The 20,472-nt window shown below is 39.3% G+C and overlaps 5 protein-coding genes across 5 annotated transcripts; 1 reads left to right on the top strand and 4 right to left on the bottom strand. All coding sequences in view use genetic code 12, as the record gives it.

The window, feature by feature from the left end:
- Window positions 1-484: 484 nt before the first annotated feature.
- On the bottom strand, window positions 485-2,314 carry CANMA_004717 (uncharacterized protein; the record flags this gene model as incomplete). The annotated part of the gene is made up of 1 exon (XM_051817022.1): window positions 485-2,314. One exon carries the CDS (start codon window positions 2,312-2,314, stop codon window positions 485-487), a length of 1,830 nt encoding a protein of 609 aa, XP_051669483.1.
- A 183-nt stretch (window positions 2,315-2,497) lies between these two features.
- DFG5 (putative mannan endo-1,6-alpha-mannosidase) lies at window positions 2,498-3,856 on the bottom strand (the record flags this gene model as incomplete). The annotated part of the gene is made up of 1 exon (XM_051817021.1): window positions 2,498-3,856. One exon carries the CDS (start codon window positions 3,854-3,856, stop codon window positions 2,498-2,500), a length of 1,359 nt encoding a protein of 452 aa, XP_051669482.1.
- A 636-nt stretch (window positions 3,857-4,492) lies between these two features.
- Window positions 4,493-10,917, bottom strand: CANMA_004715 (uncharacterized protein; the record flags this gene model as incomplete). Its single annotated transcript, XM_051817020.1, has 5 exons — window positions 4,493-5,401; window positions 6,263-8,753; window positions 9,083-9,122; window positions 9,228-10,832; window positions 10,896-10,917. 5 exons carry the CDS (start codon window positions 10,915-10,917, stop codon window positions 4,493-4,495), a joined length of 5,067 nt encoding a protein of 1,688 aa, XP_051669481.1.
- An 851-nt stretch (window positions 10,918-11,768) lies between these two features.
- Window positions 11,769-12,128, top strand: PHHB (4a-hydroxytetrahydrobiopterin dehydratase; the record flags this gene model as incomplete). The annotated part of the gene is made up of 1 exon (XM_051817019.1): window positions 11,769-12,128. One exon carries the CDS (start codon window positions 11,769-11,771, stop codon window positions 12,126-12,128), a length of 360 nt encoding a protein of 119 aa, XP_051669480.1.
- Window positions 12,129-12,169: 41 nt separating this feature from the next.
- Window positions 12,170-19,970, bottom strand: CANMA_004713 (ECM16; the record flags this gene model as incomplete). The annotated part of the gene is made up of 2 exons (XM_051817018.1): window positions 12,170-15,799; window positions 16,119-19,970. The coding sequence occupies 2 exons, from the start codon at window positions 19,968-19,970 to the stop codon at window positions 12,170-12,172; spliced, it is 7,482 nt and encodes a 2,493-aa protein (XP_051669479.1).
- Between the last annotated feature and the right edge of the window lie 502 nt (window positions 19,971-20,472).

The following is a 20,472-nucleotide window of genomic DNA, read 5'->3' as shown; positions in this document are numbered from 1 at the left end:
AGACTTGGGATTCACTTTGACAATATAACGGAAATACAAAATTTATCCGTTGGGATTTTTATCTTCAACCATTGATGAATTGGGAAACCGGTTACGCAGCAGTCATGCGAATATTGTTATATTTAAGAGTCTGTGCGTTTTTTCACCCACACGATATATAAAAGATAAGAAGAATAGAAGTACATTACATTGTATTCCCAAAGTGCTCCTCCTGTTAGTACTTTGTCGGAAAAGAGACCCAAAAAGAAGCACAGAGCCTATTTTGTCGCCAACCGCTCAAGCTAATCTTTGTGAAACTTTATGGCTTATATGGGTGGGTCTAATTATAGAATCAAAACCCTTTCGTAACAGCAAATGGAGACAATTTGCACCCGTAGAACTCTCACCCCAGCTCAAAATGGTCTCAAATTTTGCAAAAGTCTACCCAACTCAAAAATCTAGACGCCTCAAACCTTTATTTTAATATGTATGCTATGTATATTATTCACACAGACTCGTCATCCCCTTCCTCGTCTGAATCGTTGAGTAGCCCAGCCTGCATCAATATCTGATCCCAATCACTAAACAAAATGAAAAATGTTTCGCTTAGTGAAATAACAACCATACCACTACCGATTCCAATCCACAATCCAACAAGGCCATAGCCTAAATTTTTACTCAAAATTAAAGCCAATGGTAATGCAAACGCATAATATGCAATCAAGTTTATCACACCTCCAATTTTTTGTAGCCCTTGTGCTCTTAAGATTCCACTGTCGACACAGGCCACTCCATCAAACACCTGCAAAACGGCAACCAAAGGATCAAGTAAATTCTCTATCAATCCAATGACATCTGCATCGTTAGTGAATATGAGTGCTAATTGCTTTTTAAATGTGAGAAATATCAAACAATTGACGCTGGCCACGACGAAGCCACCAAGCATGGCGACTCTAGTGGCAATAATTGCCCCATCCATATTCTGACCACCAATGAAATGGGCTATACGTGTTGATGCTGCAATACTAACAGCAAATGGAATCATATACGATAACGATGCTATACTTGACACCGCACTTTGCGCAGCAAGTGGTTTAGTGCCGAAATATGATGCAAAGAGGGTCATTATTTCGTACGCCAAATATTCCGACTCAATCATAATGACTCCGGGAAGAGCTAAATGAGCAAATTGGCTCCAGTCAGTCAATAACTCTGACACTTTGGCGAGTCCATACCAACATTTCTTTCCGTCAATGTACCTTACGTACAATACAAGCAAAAACGACATGAACCAAAAATTGAGAGCAGTCGCAATAGGTGCACCAATGTATCCCAACCCATAAGTTTTGTTCCAAACCAAGAACCAAGATAAACATATATTTATTGGTGCACTGATGAACAAAACCCCCGTCCCTGCTTCAAATATACCTTGTGCTTGCAAAAACCTTTTCCCGTTTTCAAACACAATATACCCCGGAGCACCCACAATTAAAATTCTCAAAAACTGAGATGTTAATTGTACAACAATGTCATCATCAATAATAAATTGTAAAATGGATGCACTGAACCACCACAAAAGGCCACAGGGAACAAATAGCACCCATGAAAACAAAACACATCGCTGGACGTAAATACTCATTAATTCGTAATTTCCTGCTCCATACGCTTGAGAACACAATGTGTCTAACGCAGTTGCTGTCCCCTCAAAGATCCCAAATGTTATGGTTGACGTCATAGTGGCCAAACTGACGGCTGCCAACTCCTTAGTCCCCAATTTCCCCACAACTATTAAACAAACAATGGAAAAAAGATGCTCAAGGATAAAAGTGACAATCAAAGGTGCAGCATGACGAAGCAAGACTTTCATTTCAATGACATAATTGGTTTTCAAATTCATAAAATTATCCAAATCGTAGCTCGTCGATGATTTTAAACTCGTTCGCCTCCTTCCAGATCCATAGATGTTCTCTCCAAATATATGATCGTGATCTAAATCGTCTTCGTCGGAAGTGGCTGCCGACATGCGTCGATGATGCTCTTCAATTAACCAAGAATGAAACAGTTCTTGATCTTCACTGGCTTGTGCACTGCTTAAAGAATCAGGTAACGACCGTGAAGTGCTGACACTAGCAGTGTCACTCACATCTTGCTCTGATCCAAACTCCGACCCATTTTCAATCAATGACAAAAACGATCGTTGGTCTTCTCCTTCTCCATAGCTGAACAATGGACGTTTAGTCGAGGGAGGGATAAATATTCGTCTACGTCTGCTACCTGTGAGGCCGGCCCCCGTATTTGGATCGGCTAGCCTGTTGATGGATTCAAACAACACCATAGTGTTTTGTCTTTCACTCTCTTAGATTCGGAGTGAAAGTGTCTCATTACTTTTATTTTTCAGATTGCGCAAATTTTGTTACAGATGAAGAGAGAGAGAGAGAGAGAGAGAGAGAGAGAGACAAAAGCTACTTTTGCATCTAACACCACAAACATTGCTTTATACATATTGCATAATTTTTATTTAAAAGACCATCCAGATACCACCACCTAATAAGATAGCCAATACAACTGCTGTTAGAACACCAGCTCCCGCCTTGTCCTTACCAGTTATAGTTATCTTGTTCTTATTTGTAGTATCTTCAGTATCGGTACCTGCTGCATAGTTAGTTCTATTCGTTCCTCCAGTTTCAACACTAATCGGTTCTTGCGCAATGAGAGATAATATCACCTCCAAAGACGACATTTGCTCACCAAGTCCATAGACACCATCCCAACCACTTTGTGACCAATTTTCTCCACATGTGACCCCATCAGATCCTCCTGAACACGATTGGGCAGCAGCTGCAGCACTTGCTTCCAAATATGGCTTAATTGTGTCTTCAAAATCGGGTATGATTTTCATTGTTAATCCAAGACAACGTGCAAATAAACAACGGAAAGACCTTTGATCATTATTACACTTGTTGCTGGGTTGGCATGTTGTTTCTTGCATAACCTTGTTGGTTGAGTTGAAGAACCACTTAGATGCTTCGACAACTTCTTCTGCACGTTGTTTCCAAGTATCGTCACCTGTCAAATTATACAAATAAGCACACCCTGTCATAAACACACCGTAAGTATAAGACCATCTTAAATCAGTCACATCACTACAATTATCATCTGTGTTTGCACCGTCATAAATACGCAAGTTTCCATTATCTTCTTCGGTCAAAAAATTCACTTCTTCCATCCAGTTCCAAACCCTCTCTGCTGTAGGGAGATATGCAGACTCGTTACCAGTGTACCTAGCTAATCTTGCAGCAATGTGGAAGAGACAACCATTTGAAATTGTATTTTTGTAATTGTAACCGGAATTCCAGGTAAAAATCTGCCATCTCAAACCACCGCCACAATGCTCAGTGTCCCACCTCGCGTCCATTGTGTTGTATATAGCCTGTGCCATTTCCAACCACGAATGCAGCTCCGGATTTGTAAAGTTTCTTTCGACGGCCTCCATAATAGTCATGCCCCAAACACCTTGATCATCATTACCTTCAGTTGTTGACTGATTCGAGGGGATATAATTATAATTGTCACCAGCTTGATGGTACATTCCGTCGTATATCCATTTTTCCAATGTTTTATTATCTGAATCGCAATATGAGAAGTAATCCACTAAACCACCAAAGGCTTCACCTGCGTTCCACCAATAATTCGGTGACGCAAACATACCAACAGTACCTCCAGTTTTGAAACCTTCGTAGTAATTCCACATACCATCGGAAACAATCTTTGCAGCCGAGCATATGGAATCTTTGTCATTGACATCCAACTCAACGGAGTACACGAGGGCCGTAAATAAAACGATCGTTGTTGTTATGAGTTTATTTATCCCAAACATGACTTATGATGAGCTTAGGTTTCCAATCTAGGTGTTTGTTCGTGTTTGAATTTATCCTGTTGATCTCTTTTGGAAGAGCTGTGATCCTATGATTGAGTTGAGTAGAGGAAAGCCTTGTATCGACTAAAGCTTTTTCACTCTTCTTTTATATAGATTCGAAACACCTTTTTCGAGGGTGGCTATAGCAAAAAAATAGTAGAAATTCACTTGGTAGTGAAGGTGTGGAGTGTTATTTGTGTAATAAGAGCAGCCTGGGCAAAATAGACTTGGTTATCCGTTTGATGGTGTTTGTATAGGCTGAGTTTTTTTTCCCCTTGAAATCTCTCTCTCTCTCTCTCTTTGTCGCACTCTTAATTGTTTATTTGTTTGTTTGTTTGATTTACTTTTTTTTTGATTTTGAGATTTTTATTTTTAACTTTTTATTTTTATTTTTATTTTGTTTTACTGTTTGTTTGTCTTACGTTGTGATTAGGTAATATGATTTACATAAGAAATAAATAAATAAAGTGGTTGATTGATTGTTTCTACTGAGCTATAAATCAGTGTAAAAAGACTAATGAGGAAGATTAAGGAAAACCCATACCTACAACTGTACATCTGATCCATATATTGTCTACATTGGTGACTATATTTTTTTCACCACTTGTACAACTGTAATAGTTGAGTGAGGCGTGACAAGACAACTCTATTATTTGCCAAGATTAATGGAGCATCAGCGTCTTCTTCAGCTGCTGCTGCATTGCCTTGTGTCATGTAACATGCATCATATGTCGACTTATTTTGCCTTTTCTTTCCTGTACTCAACTCGCTTGTTCCTTCTCTATCCAATAATATCCCATTCCATCCAGCTCTAATAGAGCCAATAAAATCTGTTTCATGACTGTCACCAACATGCCAACAACCTGACAAGTAATCGCCCGGTGGGGTTGACCCTCTGTATCTAGCATTAACTTCGGCTCTGTATTCATTTACAGCGACTGCATCAAAGAAGGACTTTTTAGGCTTGCCGATTTCATAGTCATAGGATAGATTGACCCCAGTAAAATAATCTTTCAACTTCAAACTTTCCAAAATTTTAATTGCCCGTCTATCTGAATTGCTAGAAACAACCATAGTCACCCCATGCTTCTTCAACCCATCTAAAGCCGGTCTAACGTCATCATAAACGTCGTATGCTTCATCGCTAGTAAAATGATTGACTAAGCGATCGCAAATTTCCTTTGTTTGGGAGTCATTTCTTGGTAAACCATAGACACGTATGACAAGCTCTTTCCACCAAGCATCCGAATGGTCAAATTCGGCGGTCCCTTTACCATAGTTGGGGTATTCTTCCTGCAATTCGGCATAAACTTTAGGGAAATCTTGTTCAATTGATTCGGCACTTTTAGAAATGCCATATTCTTGACTTGTTATTTGGTGGTACTGTTCAGGGACCGGGATTTTGGGTTTGTAGATTGTGCCAAACAAGTCAAAGGAAATAAAGTTTGGTTTGGAAAACTTCTTCTCTGACTCTCGAATCATCCTCGTGTTCTCGGCATTGAATGGCTGTGAAATCAAGTGCGATTGTATTGATATTGACCTACTGAGTAGTTTAAGTGGGTGGCGCTGTATTCTTGTTGGCAAAAGCATTGGTATCGAGAGTAGTCGAATTTGGTCATTTTCTTTGATTCCGTTTTACCGTATCAGAAATTTGACTCAGCAATTTTGCAATTCCTGTATATAAATAGTATAGGCAACAGACGTGTTTGTAGTGCAATAAAAAACGGGAGTTTGAAGGTGTGTCTTATATGCCCTCACCTGGAAAGAGAATTCATTTGGAGGAAGTTAATGGGAATCGCTGGTGGCTGATGTAAATGCATTCATTCTGAGAAAGTCAATATAAAGAGTTTTCTACATGGCAAGCCATTGTTGTGTCATGTATTGAAGGAGAGCTACAGCATCATTTCCTTTTGAGCTACATTGCCCACATGAAGTTAAGATACTGCTTTTCTTTGATAAGAAATTTTTTAATCGTAATCTAATGATGTAAATTATGCATTGAGTTTATAGTTCCGGATAATTTTTCCAGATTTTGATGCAAAATAATACGTATTAACTATATAACTATGTGAAAAAAATTGTTAGAGCTAAAATATCACCACAAATGCCTCTCGAGTGTCCGCATAAACCATTCCCCTGGCTTATTCTATCTTAGAAAATTTGCAGCTATTCCCTAACCACTGTCAAAGAATCGTCCCCAACAAAATCATGGCGCTACCGAATTGTATTTGGTCTGGAGTTGGTTCCTTACTCTCAAAAAGAGGTTCAAGAGTATTACTTACCACAAATATATAATACAACCTGCTCTTTGAGCTTCTTAAAATCTCTAAATCATGTATTTTGCTATCACACTTATCCTAAAAGCACCTCCCAGCCCCATTCCTTCATTACATTACTCCAATGAACTTTTGACTCAATTCCATTCGAATCAGAGTTGTTCATGAAATTAGCATACTCATTATTAATCACAGACATCAACCCTTTTAGTGGATGGTGATAACTGCTCAGCAGCGTGTCTTCAACATAGTTAGCGCTACTCGCATCATTGTGATGATTCATTGCTAGTTCGTCTTTTCTTTTCCAAACTTCCTTCACCACTTCCAATGCTCGATCAACATTACCAATCCACATTCTATCCACCAACACCTTCCACCTCGCTTTACACCATTCTCTCTCTTCACCAACTTCGGCTTCGCATGATGCAACTAAGAGGGGAAAAATGTGAACAACACTAGTATTTGACGACTTTGGAATTGATGCTAAAAGAATAAAAATCTTTTCTGCAAGTTCATGCGATGATAATGATGGGATTTCTGGTACTGCTTGATGCAAGAAAAGTAGCGCCGCATACCGATAAGCTTCAGCTGTGGCAATACAGCTAGGCAAATCCCAAGTCCTAGACGCATCCTCGTCTTCATTCTTAATCATATTTGCATTAACAGTCGACTTCCAATCTAAAAGAAGATGTCGCAACTCGGAGGCTTGGGTGATTGTATTTAAAGAGTTTCTCTTTTTCCACCTTTCACTGGCTTTTGTCTTTCGTATTTTGGACACCAATGCTGCTACTTTGCCGATGATACAAAATAGTGATTGGCCACACCCCAACAAAGGGTCAATAATCTCTGAACCATAATTGAAAGCATCAAACTCTTCAAAAAATGTATACACCTTATCGGAAGCATCACTGTGTTCCGATGGAGACGGCGAGTCATGTTCATCTTTGACTTTGTCGTTCAGGATCATTGAAGTTATAGTCGCCACCAAGTCCACTCCTTTTTCTTCATAGTTTGTATCGGTAGTCATTTGTGCAATTACCAGAAAGTATATCCAGGTATTGAAAAGAATCTGAATGGGTTTTGGAATAACTAATGAATTGCGCTTGGTTACACAATCATGAACCATCTTTTCATACTCAAACTGATCAATCAACACCAACTTATTCTTTAGTTGCAAAAAATCCCCCTGAGAAAAGTCAGGTCCATTTCCCGACAACAATTTGCTTCTTACCGACTCTTGGTGCTCTTTCAACAATGTCAAAATCTTGTTAATCATACTCTTTGCCCCTTTTAGATGGGCAATGCCACTTGATGTCAGGACATCCCAAGTCTCAGACACAGCCAAATTCAAACAAGTTGCTAATGCAATATCAGCAGGGAAGTCAACTTCCCTTCCATTTTCCATTTTGGACAACCCACTGGCAAGTTCCAATATGCACCTCTTCATATAGTTTTGGGCTCTTGAACGCAACTCTTCCGTCGACGAAACTATTCCATGTGAACCAGCTAAATGGAAAAGCGTCATTGCTGCAATCGAGTTGAATAGACAATTGTACCTTGTAGCCAACGGGACAATCAAATTTCTCCAAGGATTCTCATGAAATCCATTCTTGATCGACATGACACCCGATGTGTACTGGGAATACAAGTAGATAAGCTGTTCCTGTTCTGAAGCCTTTGTTAAGGATTTGTTAAACTCACACACAGGGGATGGAACCGACGACAAATCATAGGATCGGTTCAATGTTAGTGGACTCATTGTTTCAACTGATGGAACGTCAATCTCTTCCAGGTTCAATGCAAAGTTCAATATAGCTGATAGGGAAGGGGTTAAACTTACGTTAAACTCTGGCTCTTTATTCTTTTTAATCAATGCAGGAGGGTTCATAATATTCTCAAAGCTTGGGGATAGGAAGGAATGGGGTTCATTGTCGATTTCTTTAATGGGCAGTTTTGCAATTTCGTCAACAACAGCTTCAGATGGTGTAGTAGGATTGTTTTGGAGTCTAAAGTTTTGAATGTCTTGTAAGGGGTACGTGTCGCTGTAAGACCTTGTGAAAAGAGGCCCCTGGTTTGGACCTGTTGCTGTTGTGGTGGTGGTGGTGGCAGTGCTAGCTTCACTAAATCTTCGTGTGCCCTCCTTACTTTCAGTTGGGTTCATTCCTTTTGAGATTAAATCACTCTCCCTAGCTATATCTTCTATGCTTTTCCCAGTAACAGAAAAGCTTGCTAGTTGCAAGTGTTTCTTCAATGACTTGCTATTAATTGTAGGCTTCGACTCATTGAACAGTTTCCATTTGAAATTTGTGGCATAGCCACCACAAACAATACTTTTCTTATTACAGTTTAAACACGTTGGTTTCGTTTCATCGCATTTAAGTCTCTTCTTTTTACAAGTTATACATCCATTCCTTGACTTGGTGCGTAGTTTGCTTGTGTTCCCATTGGGTTTAGTCGTCGTTGTACCTAATGCTGCAGCCTTTGAACTGGGAGAAGTAGTAGTACATGGCAGTTTAGTGACCTGATCTGATGACATTTTAGTTACCGAATTCTTATTATACTGCTGACGTTGTAGAAGTACACTGAGGGTTTAAACGCATGGGACTCTCTGGAGATTTGTTTACCGTAAAGAAACATCCAAAGCGGAGAAAGGCCATTAAAATTAGAAAATATAATACATATTATTTAATAAATAATGATTATTTTTACTCTTTTCAATTGTCGGGAATTCAATTAAGAGATAAACCTCTTAAAGCGGGAATATTTTATATGTATTACTATCGGTGATGATGATAAGGGAACTGGAACAAAAACAAAAATTGATAAATTAAAATTCCTCCCCCCATTTTGTTTTTTGTTTTTTGTTTTTGTGCATATAATTACCTAATTGGGATAAACAATCCGAAAATACATCGGGCACCGACTTGATACCAATTGTAGTTTCCAAATTACTAACACAGTATAATAAGAGGGGAAAAGAACATCAGGATTGATTTAAATGAAGTTACCAATCAGTGATAATTAAAAAAGCTATCAACACTACAGCACTACAAAACAATCTATAGCCAATTTAAATCTATAAGTGCAATCTTGGCCCATCACTTGAGTCAAGGGTGAGGTGTCCTGGTTGTCGAGGTCCAGACTCTGAGTGAGGTATCGTATCCAAGGAAAACAGGGGTATTTGAGTTGCTCCTCTTCCACTGAAATGTATGACAATTTTAAACCCGAGTAGGTGAACATGGGAATTTTAAATGTCAAGACAATATCATCATTTTTAAAGTTTCGTTTTACTTGTTGCAACAACTCTTTTTGCGTAGACGTTAGAGCCTTGCCATTGACTCCATAAAACGCCTCCAAGTCGTGTCGAGCATCTTCCGATTCTTCATCAATATGTTTTTGCACGCTGCTCCCATTTGAATCCTGATTGACCATTTTGCGTAACAAGTAGTGAGAAATCTTTGACAAGGTAACTTGTTCACAATTCAACAAGGACAACTCGCACATCATTCTCACAGTCTGTTTACCATCTATACTATCGATTTTCCAGATAATCTCCATGGTATCGTACTTGAATGAAACTTCACCATTTTCAGTCTTATATTTCAAGTTAGGATCGGTTATATCCAATTCAAAATAATATGGGTTTAGGGGAATTCTCACAAATAAACTTTTGCAATGTCGCCTTCGTGGGAAGGTGGTATTCAATGTACACATGACCAACAACCTTTTTGTCTCGTGAACAATTTTGAACACAGGTTTAATTGAAATCAAAGGAAATTTCTTTTTGTTCTTTTGTTGCTCCACTTGGTACGACATTAGTTGAAACTTGTCATCAGGTGGAATAAAAGTGACTATATTGTCCCTGTATATCTTTGACAATTCAATACATTGATGGAATTGAATATTCCTGATGGGAATCAGATGTTTGAATGTTTTAGTAGCCTCCTTTGTTGGATTTTCATTTTCAGACTGCCTTTGCACTTCTTCGCCTTGAAGCTCTTCTGTGGGTGACACCACAACCTCCTTTGCTTCTCCTTCCTCTTGTTCTTCAAGTTCCTGCTCTGCCGTATTCTCCTCTAATAGACCTTCGCCCTCTTCGTTCGCACCATCGGTTTGTATTTGGTTTTCCGGTAGAGGATCGTCATCCACACTTTTGATCCCAATTTCGTCATTTTCAATCGAAGACATGTAGTTTTCATTGAAGCCCATGCGACAGACTGGTATACCAGAAAGATAAGATTTAACGATGCAGCTTCCATAAATCTCATTTCGTTTCACCGACTCCGTCTTTAGATCGTATATAAACTCCACGTTTTCAATAATATCAACGAATATTTCATTCTTTGCATAGAAAATACCTTTCGGTCTCCAATTTATTGACAGTGCATAGGTACGCAAAATCGAACTGTTGATGAGATTTGCATGGTTTTCCAAAACGTCGGTCTTGATTGACTGATTGTGGGTCGACTTGATGTCGGTGTTTGGTTTACTCTTTTTGCCCTTTTCGTTCTTTCTTTTGCTTTCATTGCCAAGCTCGTCATTATCACTGTCGTTGGAGTCATCGTCGAGTAGCCCGGGAAAGTTGGGCTCAACTTTGATGTACTCTTCAAGTAGCTTGTAATCTGTTATTTGTAATATCCCAAAATCTAAGCACTCGTCGACTAGCTCGGTTATAAGGACTGAGTTGTCCAAAATCATTTCATGATTCATTTTTCTTATCTCACCCTTGCATAAAAAGTGAATCATAATCAATTGAAAACTTCGTAGGAATGTAATAACCAGCATCACATTGACATTTTGGTGGGTGACAGCCAAAATCACAATATTGTTTTCGCATCTAGTATACACATATGAAAGATTTTCAACGCACAATATCGGTACTTGCTCGTGTATAGGAGTTCGTCTAAAGTGCTGATAGATTTTGGAAAGTATGCTAGCATCGTCGGGAATAACTTCAGTAAACCTCCTATTGATCAAACATTGATACGAGGATATCTCTGACGGGCTTTCGTAGACAAAGGGAATATGTAGAACGTAGAAGGCTGAAATCATAACTTAGCTCATTGGAATAGTACCTATTCGTTTTTAACACATGAAATGAATTTACATTTCCATACATTTTTTTTTTTTGATGAAGAAAGCGCGAATATTTTGCGTAAACTACACAAAACCAAACTCGATACCATTAAAGGGATACAGCGATCATTACGAACAGATAGAAGTAAAAGGCAATAGCTTCTAAACACGAGGTTCAAACGAGGTTGAGGTTGTGTGTACAAGTACTCGGCCCCAAAGACTAACTTGGGCTAAAATGAGAGAATTTAATGCTTATATCCAGCTTTATTACTGTCTCTCTCTTGAAGTACTTTTTTAGCCTTATCCAGTACTCAACATGAAACGGTACTTTGAACCAGCTGAGCTTATACCATACCCCTTTTGTTATACTTTATTCGTTTGTAAAACAGGTGTCAATTATCCACTGCAAACTGCAGGTCAAAAAACCTTAAAAGTTTGCCCCAGAAAAAAAAACAAAATAAAACAAAATAAAATAATAATAATCAACTGCTTCTAAATCTCGAACACAGGGGACCCACAAAATGTCGTTATCAGTTCTACACGAGGAGTCAATTCGCAAAGGTCTTTCGAAAATCAATGCATTTGGACTTCCTCATTGGTCGTTGTCGGTATTGGACACTGTTCCTCCATCGCATGTATTGGAAGTTCATTACAAACTAAAAAATTTCAGAAAGACTTGGGAGTTTTTAAACTTGATTGCTAAACAAGCAGATTTGAAGAAACATCACCCAAAGATCACAACTGTATATAACAAGATTGACATTGAATTGACGACCCACGATGTGGGAAATAACATAACTGAAGCAGACATAGGACTTGCTGAAGCTATACATCAAGAGTACCACAAATTAAAAGGCAATACTAAGAGTGAAAGTAAATAAATTTAAATAAGTCTGTGTGTTGTGCTTTTTATTTTTTTGGCCTATTCTATATAACTGATTGATTTCACTGCTCGACAGAATTTGTCTTGCACCTCGATGGCCTCATAAGTACCTTCAAGACTGGCCGATACAACAAGATCACGATCCCAAATGTCATTAATAGTCTCCTTTTCTAACAATTTTCTCACCTTCTTTTGGTCCCGCTTAACTTCAATAGTTCTAATGTATGTTAGTTTAAATGGAGGTTCACCTGTAAATGAAAATATCAACTCCGTGTGATCGCCTTGATGAATGTCTTCAACTATGTAATCACCTTTGTTAACTTCGACACTGGGTAATTCGTGCACTTGAAGTTGCAAGTCCTTGAACTTTTCGCTATCCAAGGTGAAGTTCACCATACATGAGTTCTCACCCGCATCCTTCAAGGCTTGTATATTTAGAATTCCTGGCTTCGACGCCAACCTAACAAACAGGTGATGTACATCAGCTTTCCTGGGCACATTGTCGTACTGGTAAAAAATGGTGATGGGAGATACACCAGTTAAATTATAGCCAACGTGGTCTCCCACACAGTAGTGGAATTTGTCTGACGATTTGAATATGTTTGGAGGCTCAGTTATCGACAAAATGTACTTGATAGCATTTTGTAGCTTGCCATTGACACACCCATTACTATCCTTAACGCTGACTAAATCAATCGAGTAGTCTCCAAGGGTGAGAAATTTCATACTTTGCAATGACAAATTCGGCTCCACAATGTTTCTAAACCTCATCTTTTGACTTTCGCCTGATGCTTCATTCCGTATTATAGCTTCAATGTCAAATGGGTACTTTCCAGAAAGTTCGAGAGGAATCTTTGCTATTACTTCCTCGCCATAGACTCTATTTTCACACACCTGCGAAAAGTGTTTATCTGGGATGAACAGGGCAGTAGGTAAACCATTAACCTGATACACAACTTTGGGAACATTTGCCAACGGAACCTTACTTTGTCTAGTGTAACGAGCATCGTAGATCTTTTTAAAGTTATGTTCATATTGACCATTGACCTTAGTTGGTAATTTAATTCTAATATGATGGCCTTCAACGTTCATAGTGTGACTTTCAACTTTACCACTCGGTAACTTGATTTCATAATCAACCAAGAAAGGTGCTTTTCCCTTTAGTTGCAAACCGACTTCACTTAGAGCACCATTGCAAACTGGTTTCAAATGGACTATGGAATCATCTTTATGCTGCAAGTATTCATCAGCAAAAGTAATATTCATTGATGGCTTCTCGTAATAAGTGACAGTCACCGTCTTGTCCTTGTCAACAACCCTTCCTTCACAATTGTCGTTGAAGAAAGATTCCAAACTGTAAATTCCCTCCTCATAGATTCGAATTGCTGATTTCCTCAAATCAGCCTTTTTATCTTTCAATGGTTCGCCTTTTAAATTCATGTATTTTAAGATGGCCACGTCATTTCTTTGTTGTCCAACGGATGATCTGTACTTCACTGGAACATCAACAAACTGGCCCTCAACAATTTGAATTCTCGATTCGGTATTACTCAATTCAAGCTCAGGAATATCCGGTCTACTTACAATCTTTACTTGTTTTGAGTTTTCGTCTATTTTTGCATCGCAACCAAATTTATCCTTGGCATTTCTCAAGATAAGATTGTACGTTTTACCAATTAATGACTGAGGCGTTTCAATGTTATAACTAGAAACATCACTCACATGCACGGTAGCACTCAACTTTTTCTGTCCAACGGGGTCGACAAAATCGTAGTCAAATGAGAACGGTCCGTTTCCTTTTAGCACCACTGGTATAGTTGCAGATATACCATAACAGGTGTGTAATTCACGCCCGGCTAGCTTCAATGATAATTCTGAGGCCTGTCTGAAATATGTCAGATAGGTGTACTTCAGCTCGTCGATAGGAAATCCCTTGTCTCGATAGTTACCATCCTTCAAGTTGGAAAACACGATGCTATAACTTCCCTCACCTGGTGGTTTGAATTTGAACGAGTGCTGGTTCTGTGCAGATGTCAATTCACGAACCCTTTGGCCTGACGGAGACAACACTGGTTTTAAAATACCTGAATTGTTTGAGTAAATTTGATATTGCACCTTAAAGGGAGCTCTACCAGTGAAGTTGAAGTCGAACTTGTATCCCACTACCCCCAAGCATCTATCACTTTCCGGCTGTGCATGGATACTCAACTCTGGTATTTGTGCCGACTTAAGTTGTACTGGTGGTGCATCAGTTATCTCACATGGACAGTACGCATCTTTAGCCGAAACCAACTGATACAAACCAGGCTCATTTACCTTTAAACCACCTCGTAACTGTGCTTTGGTAGAGAAAGATCGCGTAAAATTGGACCCATCGTGTGAAATAACAACGTCAAGGGGAAAGTCCTTGTGGTTAAAACTATCCCAATTCGATATCATCAATCTCTTTTCACCCCCCAAAAGAAGCGGATGGTCTTTTTCTTGATCAATGAGTCCAATAGATGGCGACCTACGAAGAACCAATCTGTACCACACATCTTTATCCTTAGAGAGTGGCTGATACCTGTGTAAGTTGCCAAACGAGTCCTGGACCGAAATCAACTGGAACTCAACGGCGGTCTCTTTATCCCACTTAAATTCGTCAATATGCTGTAAAATGGCTTCTTCCAACGAGTTTCTAACAAGCTTCGAAGGCTTCAAGTAGGAAAAATCGCCTTTCGACCGTTTCTGATGATCGGTATCACTGGGAATTGTGAGGTTTAATGACTTGAACTCCTTGCCATTAGCTTTAATAACAAGGTCAACATGCTCAGGTGAAGGACCATACACTTCTAGCCAAGGTACAGGAAACGCCTCTTGCTCAAGAGACGACAAACACTTGTGATTGTTTTGGAAGTCAAAGTGAGGTGGATAGAAAAACTTACCCAGCGGGCAATTTGATATAATGAATTCAGACTTGTATGTTCTGATACTGTTACCTTTCTTGTCCAAAACGCTCTTGATCTTGTACATACCTGGTTCATTAATTGGATATTCCAAATAAAACAAGGTGTCACTGGGACTGGATTGAATCTTACTCTGCAAATGGGAGTAATCTTTCTTGAATAATCTTTTTAGCGTCGATCCAGTGTAGTTGTAAAGTTTTAGTTCGTTATTAACAGTACTTTGTTGAATCTGTAGAAAACCAATCCCCGACGTTGTGTTGAACTCAATGGGCATTTGAATGGTGTCTTCACCTGCGGACCCTAAACAAGTTTGATCAATATGAAATGGGTTCATTTTCGCAGATGAATCGGGAAGGTAATGAATTGTCAATTTACCTTTAAAATGTGAGTCCATATCGATAACATTGGCCATATTGATTGATTCTCCAGCAATATTGAGCTCATTCCTTTGTAGAAGTACTCTCCAAATTGGCAAAAAGAAATTGGATAGCAATGGCAATGCCATATTGCTTACCAAAAATAGCGTGAACCCATTGAGAATAAATATGTAAAGTAAGGTCTTGGATGGTGAAAATGCAAGCTGCGGTATCCTTAATATCGGAAGTAGCCACAAGAACCCGCCATCAATGAACACGTATTTGAGAACAAACGTAAAGCTTGTCAAGGTTGTCAATTGCTCATTAGAAGAAGCAATTTCTGACTTGAGTAGTACAAGATCGTATATCTTCCAACTCTGTATTAGTATAAACAATGAGACCACAAATAGTCGTTGGGAGGCTGGGTCTAGTACACTGCTAGGTATAAGTGGTCTAACTCTCCCCCGGTTCTGTCGCCTTTCACTGTAATTGACATTTGGTGGACGCATCAGGGACTGACCTCGTCTATGGAGTAGTACAAACTCTGATGCTCTTTTGACGCTAGATCTTCGAATGGTTTACAGAATTTATTTATTTTTTTTTCTTTTCTTTTTTTTTTTTTCGTTTTGTTTATGTTTTTCGTTTCTACACAAGAGTGTTACCTCTAATTATATCCATGCTCTATACATTCACCCAGGACCCACGTTGTTTTTCTTGAGTCACCTTAATTGCCGGTAAATCCCAACCAACACCTCCACTTCCCACTGAAGCTCCAAATCGGGGAACTACGTAACATTCTCGTTTAGTGGCAGTGATATTCTTTGGAGCGTACGGATGACCCAAAGGCTTCGAGTAGGTTACCAATCCCGAGCTTTTGGCAACGTTTGTTAACTGCTTTCCACTGATATCAACCAATGGATTCATTCTAATCTTCGATTTCTCGTCATCCACGGATTTTGATTTAGAACTAAGACTTTGGTATACCAAGTAAGGACTTGGTAAGGCACCGCTTCTGCTCAACAATGAGTTTGCATGAATATAAACAAAAGGATCCAGGCCAATAGGAAAAACAGGACAATAGGGGATGTTGCTAATACTGGTTTTGTTGGCGATTTTGACATCAGGAGAGATTAAATCACCTCTGATTGCAACGTGGTCAACGAATCCTGATGCAATCATTTGTTTCATTGCCGATACCTGTTTCTTGGAAGGGACATCTAACTTCTTCTTTTGACTCAACTGTCCTCCATTTTTAGTCATCAAGCATCTCTCAACAATCAGTCCAACTTGTTGTCTAAGCTTTTGGATCTCTTGCATCATCTTTTGTCTTAAATAATTCGTAGCCAAAAATTCACCCGCCTGTTCACTAGGAATATGATCGAGAGCACACACTGCAGACAACAACGTCATGCACTCGCTTGAAGGGTCTAATTTCGAAAATAAAGCTCTCGATTGATAGAATTTGCTTCTGAAATTCTTCTTTTCCTCTTCAGTCATGTTTCCTACAAGCTCATTCTCTGGGATGAACGGATCGCCAACGGATAATGCAGACACTATTGCCACGATATATTCCAAGCAGTCTTGTTGGTTTCCAATAATAAGTATTTTTGCAAACCTAGGACTCAATGGGAATAGAGACATTTTCTTTCCCAAATCGGTTATTTGTTTTTGTTCCTTATCGAGTGCACCCAAAATGACCAATAGCTGCTCAGCCTGTTTTAAAGCGGTCCTGTCAGGAGGAGTCGGAAATGGGAAATTAACAATTTGATCAATTCCCATACTTTTCATGCTCAACACTATACTCTCAAATGGAGTTCGAAGTATTTCAGGAATGCTAAACTGAGGGAAAAACTCTTCATACACGGCAGATGAAAATAGTCTATAACAATGCCCGGGTCCGGTTCTACCAGCTCTTCCTGCTCTTTGGTCTGCTGATGCTTTAGAGATCCAGTCGACATCAAACGACTGCACTCCGTTTTCTTTATTGTAATTTCGTTCTTTTGATCTTCCACAATCAATCACATAACGAATTCCTGGGATGGTCAAGGAAGTTTCAGCTACGTTAGTGGAAACAATGCATAATCTACTTCCTTTCGGCGGTTCATCGAAAACACGCATTTGTTGGTTAGTGGGCAAAAGAGAATATAATGGCAAAACATGAAGCGGTCCAACCTCAGAGTCAAGAGTGTTTTGAGCTTCCTCAAATCCCTCCTCTTCTCCATCTGAGTCATCGTAGTCGTCGTAGTTTCTCTCTTCATCTACCTTCACACTAAAGTCCACATCTTCAACCTCTTGTTGAACATTTTCCGATACCCTCACATCGTTAACCTCTTCATCTTCAATGTAGCTTGCCTTCTTCTTTGGAAACTCTTCCTTGAGCCTCTTGACCAATGTCTTGATTTCATTTTGACCTGTCAAGAATATCAATATACCACCAGGCGGAAGCTTTCGATGGATTTTACACGCCTTGTTAAATGCTGCATCAATATAATTAAATTCTGTCTTTTTATCAAAATGTACTGACACAGGATATTGTCTTGCTTCCACGTTGATAATTGGCGGTGCATGTTTGAATAATGCCAGATTTTCTGAGAAATCGGTTACTCGCAAAGTAGCCGACATGATGATCAACTTTAATGGCTTCACACCTTTCCTGTTTTCCCTAAAATACTTCCTTCTCAATTTGATAACTCTGGTTAGCATCCCGATTAGAATATCAGTATTTATATTTCTCTCATGGGCCTCGTCAATGATTATTGCAGAATACTTTGTCAAAAGAAAGTCTGACATCATTTCTCTCAACAAAACACCATCAGTCATAAATTTAAGTGCGGTTCCAGATTCCGTGCCTTCATTTTTGATCGATGTGTCAAATCTAACTTGATAACCAACCCTATGTTTGTGGTTACCCAACTCATCACCTACTCTCTCCGCCATTGATACTGCTGCAACTCTTCTCGGTTGTGTTACTCCAACCATCCCCGGGTATAGCTTGTTACCATGGTTACCAAACCCAGCTTCATACAAAAATTGAGGAACTTGAGTTGTTTTACCCGAACCAGTCTCACCACAAAGTATGACACAATCGTGATGGTATATTGCTTCCATAATTTTATGTTCTTCTGCAAATACAGGCAACAAGATTCTTTGCTGTTGTACTCCATCGGGTCTTTGAACCTCCACCACAAACGCCTCCCGGCTCATATATTTATCAATGGGTATGTAACCTTCTTCATCTGATGAGTGGTCTACATCCTCCAGTCGAATATTACGCTTTGAGTACTTTTCTTTGACTTCATCTGACACCTCTGCAACAAGGGGAATGTTGTCACGGCCTTCAATATGTCGAAGTTGCTGCTCAGCCCAATCTTTGAATGATGTAGCAGTTTTGGAGTGCCTAGGTTTATTTTGCATTAGTCTGGTCGGGTGCTCCTCTTCTTCACTGTCGTCATCATCATCGTCATCATCGTCATCATCGTCATCGCTTTCTTCACTGTCATCATCGCCTTCTTCATCACTGACTCCCTCATCTTCAGCAACCTCAACATTACTATCCAGATCCAGTCCACTCGCACTTTCATTTTCGCCTGACTCCTCTGCAGAACTTACCTGGCCATCATCGGCTTTACTCTTTTGTGTTTTTAATACGTTGATGCCATTTTCTACACCATCATTGTCAACCTCTTCAAGTGATTCACTTTCTGACAATTCCTCTTCTCCACTTTCCTCACCCGACAGCATTTCTTCTTCCGAGCTTGATGCGAAATCATCTAGATCTTCTTGCTTTAGCCTTTTTTTATCCTCCTCTTGAACCCTTTTCCGCCAACTATACTTTTTCTTTGAAGCTTCTGGTTCTCGTTTGATCACTGGTATATTTTTGAATCCAAATCCCATCCCAGATCCTCCAAATTTTGACGGTCTATTATCAACAAACGAACTCAGCGGCGTGCTACTCTCATCAGGAAAACCTTTGGCGTCGTAATGTTCATCATCTTCTTCCAAATCACTTGCATCCTTTACAACTCTCTCTTCATACAAGACCTCACGTGTGTGTTCATCTGCTCTACCTTGCTTCTCCAATTCTAATGCTTCAATCATTTGCTCTTTTTTGGTCAATTTTCCCTTTCCTAGATTTTTCAATCCAGTAAGTTTTGATGTGTCCATCTTTGTCTCTTCCAATTTCTTCAAAAGCTCTTTCTTCTCTTCTCTTTTAAGTTGATGCTCGATATATTTGTCTAGTCTCTTCTTCTTGGCTTTCGACAATTTTTCATCTTTTGCATTTTGGGTGTATAAATTCTCTTCCAAAGCCCTCTTCCTGGCTAGACGCTCTTCCTCACTTACTGGAGCAAGGATTTCGGCATTTGGATCAGGATTCGTGAAGTTTGTAGAAACATCGGATGCTTTCGTCTCTTCCACATCTGTACTTGTGCCATCGTCTTGCGTGTAAAACTGTTTATTTCTTGCTTTCTTTAGAGCAGCTTGCTTAGCAAGCATACCAGTTCTCGCCTTCTCATTGAATCTTTTTCTATACTTTCCCATAGTATTCTGCTACAGGTATGCTTGTGATGGAGTGTTTGAGAAGTGGTGAATTATTTTTCAAACTGCTGATGAGATGCGTATTGGTTTTGTGACGTTCGAGTGTGCGGCTTAGAAAGTCATAGTTGCAAATTGTTCTTGTCAGAACAACTGATACAAACACCGTTGCAAGATACTCAGGTCTCAAATATATCTACAACTTCTTTTTGGCATAAGTGAGATTCTAGTGTGGGACCAAGGCGATTAATTTCTTCTGGTTAAGAAAAGAATTGCTTACTTCTGTTGTCAGTGTCGAGTTATTCATATAAATGAAAACAGTCAATATGATAATAGTTGTGAGTATTAAAACAAAGCTGGACCAGCTCTAACAACTATTTGACGTTTCCCCTGAAGGAGTGTGCTTTGATATTCATCAGTTGATAGAAGTTGCATTTTCTTCAATTTGGTCGTGTACTCGACACCAAGAAACTATCGCATGTGTAGCCAAACTAAAAAGGCTCCTCCA

This window comes from Candida margitis (genome assembly GCF_024628925.1).
Source record: "Candida margitis strain CBS 14175 chromosome Unknown scaffold1, whole genome shotgun sequence".
In the NCBI taxonomy this organism is placed as follows: Eukaryota; Fungi; Ascomycota; class Pichiomycetes; order Serinales; family Debaryomycetaceae; genus Lodderomyces; species Lodderomyces margitis.
Note: the sequence above shows the minus strand (reverse complement) of the source record. Positions and strands in the feature narration are given on the sequence as shown.